We start from the raw sequence: 9,659 nt of genomic DNA, 5'->3' as shown, positions 1-9,659 counted from the left end.
TACAATAAATAAATTTAAAAAAAAATTATACAGGATGATGTCCCTTTGAAATGTTACAGAATCTATACTTCAAGTATTTAATAATTCAAAACGATTTAAACTGAAACGATTAAGCTTGAGGAAAAACAATTTTTTGGGAATAGTTTTTGTATCGAAATTATATTATGACATTCTTATGGGCCGAAACGTTAGAGATTTTTAAAATAAAAGACAAAGAGAAAAAGTGGATCATTGAAGTTTGTGTTAATTATAAAATATTTATTTATATCATTAGAATAAAATATATTACGACCATTATGGTATTTCAAATCACAAAAATATATTTTTATGCTGCTCTTTAGTGAAAAAATACCCGATATTTATCATATTTAATTTTCTCATATTCAGCGATTTCTAATTGTATCATGAAATAAAAAAACAAAAGTAAAAATGTTTTTAGAAGATTTTACATTATGAGACATCTTGAGATAACTTTGATATCACTTTAAATTCAAAACGATTACTTCTCGTTAAAAAAAAAAAAAAATTTTTTGAAACTGTATCCCGAGTATTATTTATGAGCTTAAATTTCAAAATACTCTAATTTAAAAACATCATGTATGCTCATATGATCGATGGTTTCCTTGATATTGGGCTTGGTATGAAAATTTTAGGTTTCTCTTGAATTATATAAATAAAACTAGTCATCATGCAAGGTCGCTAATTTAGAGTTTTAATGGCAATCCAAACCCAAACAATAAATCAGAACCATTCCACCTTTTGTGTTTATGTATTTCCTCCTTTGTTTCTTGGAGTATATGGTATTCGCCCGGCCAAAATTTTATATGTCCGAATCTTTGAGTGATAAAAGTCACTTTTCCAAACGGAGCGCCTGGACTGTTATATTCTGGTTAACTATCTGGGACCTGTTTCATAGTGGAAATTATACATATATAGTATATAGAATCTATATTTCATGTATTTAATAATTAAAAACGATTTAAACCATTAACAATAATATTTTATTGTTAATGAGGTTAAGGAAAATCAATTTTTTGGGGATAGTTTTTGTATTGAAATTATATAGTTTATGTAAGACATGGGCAATTAGCCTACAAAAAAGACAATTTAATGAGTTATGACATGAATGCTTAAGGTTGTCTCCTTGAAAATGGCCTAAGGGCCGAAACGTTAGAGGCTTTTAAAATAAAAGACTAAGAGAAAAAGTGGATCATTGAAGTTTGTGTTACAGCCACAAAACGATTACTTATCGTTAAAAAAAAAGTTTTTTGAAACTTTATTTCCTTATCTGGGGCCTGTTTCATAATGGAAGTTATACATATATAGTATTAGGATGCAAATAAATGTATACAAACTATAAAGCACAAAGCACTTCATGAAGCCGACTATTACTGATTTTATAGGAGTTAAAAAGTTTAATTCAGTATTGTAAATGTCAGTAAAATTGAACCCTATCATGAACAGTTGCCTAGTTTTTGTAAGATCTATAAGTAAAAAAATTCATTTTATAATAACAGATCACACTTTCAAATAACTGCAAGTGCTTACTAATTATATTTATTGATTACATTCATATTATATAATGAAAAAATCACCATCACATTCTTTTTGATTAACATAAACCTCTTGGAATGGTATTAACTTACAAAATAAATGACATGTATATTAATCATAATAAAATAGAAATAGAAGGTATTTCCATCTTATATTTACATTGTTCTATTGCTAATACATAGAACGGGATATTCAAAATATGCTAAGATAGAATGTATTTGAAATAAAATATATACGGAATTTATTTAATGTAATATTAAAAAATAAATAAATAATAGAGATCTTATATTTTAAAATAGTTTTGTCAGTTTATTATCATCCTTTGGTTTGCTTGCTGATCAGATTGTAAGTTTTGCTCGCCGTTCCTGTTCTGTACCTCAGCTTTAGCCTGAACAACCTGTACATTGAGGGGCAACGTTTTAGATACGTCCGACTGCGGAAGAAGGAATACAATATTGGGCGACATTGAACTCTGGTTCTCAGTTTTCATAGGGGTATCGTTTTCAGGCGGCACCTTATTATTAGTGAGGTTAGCTTGTTGCAGGTTTCGTAAATTAGCGTTCATCATGTCGTAAAATGCTATCCTCGATGTCTGGGAGACGTTACCACACTGAGCCTCGAAGATGACGTCTGTGATCAACTTCTCGACGACCGGTAGCACATCGGGAGACAGCCGCCTCAGTTTATTGGCGATGTGCTTTCCCATGATTGAAAACTCGTCTTCGTCCTTGCTCTGCTGAGAATTGCCCTTCCTCACGATGTCGAAGGTCATTCTTTGTCGCTTCTCAGGCGGCTGGCATGTTGTTGAGGATTGCGAAACCGATGTTACATTGAGGTTGGGTTGGATGACGAACCTATCAGAGGTAGATTGATCTTCACCTTCACTTTCGGATTTCTCGTTTTCCTCCTCATGGATACGAACCTGGAAAATAATGGCAAATATAGTTTTAATCGTTATCATATCATGTAAGAATACATTCCTTATAAATAGTAATATTGAATAATTACAAAAAAGCATTATAATCTTTTCAAAAAGATAGTGACCATAAATATTATGATAAACATGAAAGATATTAGGGCCTATATACCTTCAGTAAACTTCAGTTTTTTTCTTCCAAATTTCTACTCCTAAATTTTATATATGTTTGCATATTTTATTTAATTAAATATCTAAATCTAGATGGAAAAAATATTTTTCTTGGCCTGTATTAATGGATTTACCCACTGATCTCATTTATAAGATGATAATTTTTTTTTATATACAAGTCTTAATACTTTTTGGCAGAAATAAATAAAATTCTTTTAGTTCCATTACGTCGGATGTCAATGAAAAAATAAAGAAATAAACTTTTTTATTTAAACTTAAATTTATTTATTGATATTTATAACGGTATTAAAAATATATACAACAAGTAAATTTGTTATTAGTTAAACAATGATATAATACAGACTCCAATAACATTTCAAGGGGGGAAAGATCTCGAAGCCACCTTCTTTTTAGACGCCTAGAAGGATTTTCAGATAGTGAAGGAGAAGACAGGTTACAAACAAGTGAGTTTGAATTGTTAGGAAGTTTATCATGGAAGTATTGGTGTCTGGTTCTGGTCAAATCGGCAACATATGGAACATTGAGGTCCAGATGGATGACTTGATTTGTGACAAAGAAAGGAGCATGCATTAAGGATTTTAGGAAGGATTCTGGATTGTAAGGATTGGATACGAGAGGAATTCTAGGGTTATGTAGAGTCCCAGAGCTCAATTCCGTATATCCCAATTTGGGTATTGGAGCGTTGACTTTTTTCATTCAGTGGCGGACGCACAAAATGAAAAACTTGACCCCCAATCATGGTTAGGCAGAATAGGACTCCAATGGGTCCGAAAAAAATAATAATACAAAATGAAGAATTCCCAAGATCTTGATTAGATTTCACTGCAGTAGCATGAATTTATAAACTAATTCTTAAAAAATATTAAACATATAACTACGCATATGAAAAAAACAGTTTCATTAATTAAAAAAATTAGCACTTCCCTGGGCTTTAAATAAAATGAATATCGTATTTTTGGTTCTTTTGTTAAATTGCCTCGTTTTTGTTTTTTAAAAATTGGTAAATCTTTACTTTTTTTAAAAATGAATATCATTTGAAAGTAGTAGAACGCTACAATGTGTATCTCCTTCATTAAAATGTTTCTTTGCACGAAGGATTGTTTCAGTAAGAGAAGCATTTTTGAGGTACGTATTAGTTTGTTTTTTTTCTATGCACCTACAAATTCTTTAAACAGATTCAATAACTAGTTTTTACCTCATGGTTTTTGCTTGGATTTCATAAGCATCCATATTCTTTTGTCATCAAAAATATGTATACAAAAGCGTCATCACCTTCTGAAAGATCTAGAGCCCACTTTATTTACCTTAGTAAATTTACTTTATTCCTTAATTTCGATAAAAGACCATTATATAAAATGCTGTCTTTCACTGTCTTTTCAATTACATTTAAGTAATTTGTTCCAATACCTGTGAAAGTTTATCAATCGACTATTGGGAAGTGCATTTCTACTGAAAAGAAAATATAAAAGGATTTTTTTAATTTTCATTAGATGTAAATTTAGGATTGAAGAAAATTGAATAACACCAACGGTTAAGAGTCTGATTTTCGGAAATGTCAAGCAATGGTTTTACTTTTATTATTAATTGGAACATGAGTAAATAAATATATTAATTTTGTCCAAGATATTGTACAATTAATACGTAGCGTATAACGAGTATTACCCTGGATGTAGTGAAATTTGATAACTGTTGATCCCTCCTCCGATTTCTCGAATAAAAACAAAAGGATGTGAGATATTAGATTGCGTTCATTTTTAGAAAAAAATTGAGGAACTCATCTCTTACAGCATACTTGCCGTAAAGTAAAAGACATTGCCACACTCCACACTTAATAAAACCAATAAATTCCAAATTTCTTCTGATATTGGTTGATATCCTCACTTAAGGTTTTGAATTACATGTCTTCAGTTTAGTGTTGATAACAGTAATGTTTTACCAAATGTAAGGTGTGTATGCCTAGTATAAATTATTTTTTTCGGCTAGACTTATCGATGTTATTTATCAAACAATATAAAAGTGAGTCTTCTACAACAGCATTGTTGCACATATGACTTAACAGCTTGACTTTTTTCATTTGACTTTAAATATGGGATTTGTTGAGTTTGTTATCCAATTTTAACTCTTCTCGAAATTGAACGTCGTATGTCCTTAACTTCAATTTTTTAATCAACAATTGTTGGATTCATCCATAGTTATTGTTTCTAAGAAAATTATAGAGATGAAAAGGGTCTAAAAAGTACGAATGAATCTGGTTGTCTAATTCAATGTTAAATTTTAAATGAGGTCAGATATGGTTTCATGGTATTTTCTGCTTCTCCATGACTAATGACTGACGTGACTAAACCGTCCATCTAGTCCAATGTTTCATGGTAGTTGCCGCAAGATTCCTAAGTTAAATGACGGAAGGGTAATATAATCTATAAAATATATTAATTACAATGCCTACTTACTATGTTTCGTTTATGGCTTCTTCATGGTTTGACATAGCATAAATATTGCAAATAGCTTTATAAAATTTACTGTGACTGGTTTACCTCAGTCTGATTGAGCTTATAGTACTCAGGATAGCCGTCAATAATGGATGGAACAACTCCTTTGTTCAGTTTTGAGTAGAATGGAGAGCGGTCAAAATCTTCTGCCTTGAAATGCTTCGAACACAATTTACTCGATTTGGTGGGTATCCAATTTTTTCTCCGAACAGCACGAATCCATTTTCTTCTATCTTCCGGATCAGAAGGGAAGCTTCAAAGAAAATCATTAATTAAATATATTAATAGTAATAACTACTAACAGTACCTATAATTACTAATTTACAATGTCATGAAAAGAACAAGTGTTAAAATAAATGTACAGAACATAATTTTTCACCATTATTAATTCTCTCTCACAATGAGGATGTTCAACTGATATGGTTCGGCGCATGATTGAAAACGTATAACAATTTCATGTAAAGTAGCACAAGTTTTTTAAACATAAAGGATTGGCAAATATTGGTGGCGCGACATTACGGCTCGAGGGACATTGGGCAAACTAGTTCAAATGTATTTTCTCATGCCACATGTAACCTCTCGAGTCCCTTCGGATTTTTTTTTTTTTATCGTTTTATACGTTACTTTGATAAATGTTTATTTGCATGCATCACCCAACTTAACAATCCGTTTAAGTGATACAGTCATAAAATACAGTCCGTCCAAGATGACGGATGACATCATAATTTTTATAATTTTTCTAAGGATAAAACTAAACCGATTACAGATTTGCTAAATCGTTAAAAGGTTTAGACTATGGATCCGGAACACTAAAAAATTTCCTGCATCCATTTCTACATAAGCAATTTTCAAAGTCTGGATATGTCAGTTACATTTATATGGGTTCCAAGTCCGTAGTAATCGCAGGAAATGAACTGCCTGATCGAGTTACGAAAGAAGCAGCACTCATGAAATTAGCAACCCCGTCGAAAAGGAAGTAAAACATAGATGGCAATCACTGTGGAACGATAGCTCAATGAGTAAATTAAAAATTATTAAAAAGTATGTCAAGCCCTGGGGTACCTCCAGCCGTAAATGACTTACTGATTAGGCTTAGAATTGGCCAACGAAGCTCACTCACTCCTATCTTATCTCAAAACAAACGCCTCAAAAATTTCAATGTATTAACAACAATTTGACCGTTAGTCATATCTTCAAGGAATATCCATGTATCACTTCGCACCTCAGTAGCTTGGAATTGAGCTCGAATATTTCAAAAACACTTGGAGACGATGATTAAACAGTGAAATTGGTGTTTTGGTTTTTGAAGACAGAAGATTTTCTGTCACGAAAAAAAATGTGGAACAGACGAAGAAAAAAATAAAGAAACGACGTGTATACGTGGTGTTGATGATGAGTGATGTTTTACGCCACTAAACTAAAACAATCAAACCCCCTATGTTCCTGAAACTTACACATCCGCCGTGATTAGATTGCTTTTTCGCTGGTACTATTTAGTCGAGATAAAATAATAGGAAAAAAGTCACAAAATCTAGAGGTTTTTGTGATTCCAATAGCCCTCCTAAAGTCGGATTTGTTACCAATTTTGTTTTTCAAATATTACCACCAATATATACAAGATAAAAAAAGCGACAATCCCACGTTTTAGATCAAAATCCTTATCTGACAGAGTTATGAAATATAAAATAACAAATATATATCTATATACATACATATCTTTAAAATAAAAAGATATCTGAACCCGAAATTTAATGATAAACAACGATATCTATGTTATTTTTTTAATATAAAAACCATTTCTAAGGTAAATTCTTTTGAAAATAAAATTTTGGCAAAGTTGGTAAAACTTTTGTAATGTTACGACTGTTATTTCAGCCATAATGCTGGTATGATTTAAAAATGTTAGATATTCATTCAAAGCAGAATCCAATGTTTTTTAATCCAATACAAAATATATAATATTTTCGTTAGAAAGCCCTGTTTTGGAATTATAAATAAAAGGTTTTAAAATGTCCGAAATTTTTCTTAGAGCTGAATAATATACATATGCTATGAGAGATAGGCCGACCAAGTTTGAAGACTGTCAGTATTTATTAAGTGTCAAAAATATTGTAACAATAGGTTAACATGTACAAATTTTGTTCTAGATGTAAAATCCTACCTCATGTGTATGCCATGGAGTCTCGACAAAAATCGACACGAAAAAAAATCATGATCCTTGTAAAATCGGTGCAATCCGTCTGTTAATGTATACTACCGTTAATATATATTACATGCAATATACTTTTAATAATTAACATTATTGATTTTAAAGTCGTCTCAGCCATTTTTATCTTGACACCATGTATAATTTTACTTTTTTGAATTTCCTCGGCGGTTACACAATCTATTTAAAAAGGCTGTAAGTTAAAAGGTAATTTTTATTTTTATGTCTCAAATGGAGAAATGTTAGAATTGGTTGTCATGAGCGGCTGAGGAAGATGGACTGTGACTCAACCCATGTGAGCGAGTCACAGTTATTTAGTATTTAGATTCAAAGAACAAGGTACTCCCTATTTCAGGGGTGGTTAACCTACATCCCACCGGAAAACGTTAAAAAAATATGTATATTTTATGATGGCTAAAGTTATAAAAATCAACGCATAAAAAAAAAAAAATCACTTTTGTTTTGACTGCCGTCAAAATAACCCTGACGAAGCCCTGCAACGTGGGGCGAAACGTTGGCTCAATAAAATAGTATAATTCCACTATTTGAGTTTTTTTTACCGCACCCGGACCATATTCCTTTAAAAAAAAAATAGATAATTTGTGCATCTAGATATTTTTATATTTCTAATAAGGATAGTCGACCCTGAATTAATAAGTGGAGAACATGGTCGGGGTGCTGTCAGCAAAAAAAAAAAAAAAAAAACGCAAATAAACAAAAAAATATTCATTCGTGCCGTCGTTTCGACCTGATTTTCAGGTCTTCATCAGGCCTATAAAGCAAAAAGAGATAAAGCCATCATTCAGAGAAACATAAAAATAAAAATCAATAATAGACTAATGAATTTGGAAATATGCATAACAATGAATTAAAAATAAAAAATAGTTGATTAATAACTATGGAAAAAGTCAGTAACAATGTAAGATGAAACTTGCTTATGTAACTTACATATGACCAACAATGTGAAGACAAGAAAGTTATATTGATGAGTAAAATTAAAAAAACATTGTAGTCTTATAGATGAGAACAAAAAATTGGTTAAATTAAGAATAGAGCGTATTTAAAAAGAACTCTATCAATTCAAACTCTATTCTTGTTTATTCTATCGCTATTAATCTTAAATATTTAGGGTTTATAGAAGAAAATAAAAAAAAGTCCTAATTTTTTGAGTTTGTGTGATTATTTAAAAATAAATTAAATGTTTTATAATGAAACTTATCAGTTTATTCTTTAAGTTATTGGGATATAAACTAAATATGTAAATAAAACACAACTTATTATTAGTATTAGTATCGGACTTGACGTAATAAGGTATCGAACGAACTTGGTTTTTGGTGTCTTTCAGATAACTTTCTAATTTTTTTTTTTATACATGAAAAAATTATTATAAGTAGGTAAAGTGGGAGGTTTCAATTACTTACGCGTGTAAGGTGATAGGTGGATCGGCATGCTTGTTAATTTCCCTCGTACTACATCCGTATGCCACACAGCAAGGCATTATCTCATAATGTATTAAATAAACAAAAAACAACTTGTAAACTAAAGACGCGCAATTAAAAAGGAGTGGGGTACGAAGGAGTGGGGATGAAGCAAGAAGAGTGATGACACCTCTCCCACTCCAACTGCCTTACTACTCCCAGCTTTGTTCTGTCGTTGGGAGAGTGCTCTCTCCCCACCGCTACTCTTAGAGAGCGGATAGAGCACACTAACGGCTTTCTTTGCATCGTAAACATATGGGTTTCGTAACTATCCGGTTCTCTTTGATTACTTAACGTTTAAAATGAAGGTGGTTATTAACAAAACTAAGAATTAATTTATATTGGAAGAGTTCTAGGAGATGATGGTTGGGGGTGCGGTCAAATGAAACACAAATAAGTTGGTGTAGCTTATTTAATTGTGCCAACGTTTCGGCTAGAGTTTCTAGCCTTCATCAGGGCTAAGAACAGAACAAGATAACAATCAATAAGTATAAAAAATATAAACAGAATGACATAAAGTGAATAATTTTACAGAATGGAATTAATAAAATGAAGTGATGAGAGAATTGGAAAATAAAATGTATACATAGATAATTGAAAAAGTAAGTAAAATAACACAATTAAGGAAATAAAATGAAAATGAAGTTATATAATGCAAAGAAGTTCCCACTCGTAATGTTTCCTCTTAAAAACACTTAGCCATTGTTGTAACGTCTTTTTTAATTCGAAGTTTAGCCGTTATTGGCGCAGTATACCATTTGACGTTTGGTTTCCAAGCTAACAGGTTTGTTTTATTTATTTTTCCCCCTTCTTTTCTCAGTTTT

General features: G+C 31.2%; 1 protein-coding gene across 3 annotated transcripts in view; it reads right to left on the bottom strand.

The window, feature by feature from the left end:
- Positions 1–1,778: 1,778 nt before the first annotated feature.
- Positions 1,779–9,659, bottom strand: part of LOC106677676 (uncharacterized) — a 27,053-nt gene continuing 19,172 nt past the window's right edge. For all 3 annotated transcript variants that reach the window (XM_014415757.3, XM_014415739.3, XM_014415747.3), the window contains one exon: positions 1,779–2,476. In XM_014415757.3, coding sequence (XP_014271243.1) covers positions 1,859–2,476 — 618 coding nt within the window. In that variant the 3' untranslated portion in view covers positions 1,779–1,858. The remainder of the gene's footprint in view (positions 2,477–9,659) is intronic.

Source organism: Halyomorpha halys, unplaced genomic scaffold (genome assembly GCF_000696795.3).
Source record: "Halyomorpha halys isolate HHAL.00 unplaced genomic scaffold, Hhal_1.1 Scaffold8.1, whole genome shotgun sequence".
Taxonomy (NCBI): Eukaryota; Metazoa; Arthropoda; class Insecta; order Hemiptera; family Pentatomidae; genus Halyomorpha; species Halyomorpha halys.
The sequence above is the reverse complement of the archived record's forward strand: the minus strand, read 5'-3'. Positions and strand labels throughout refer to the sequence as shown.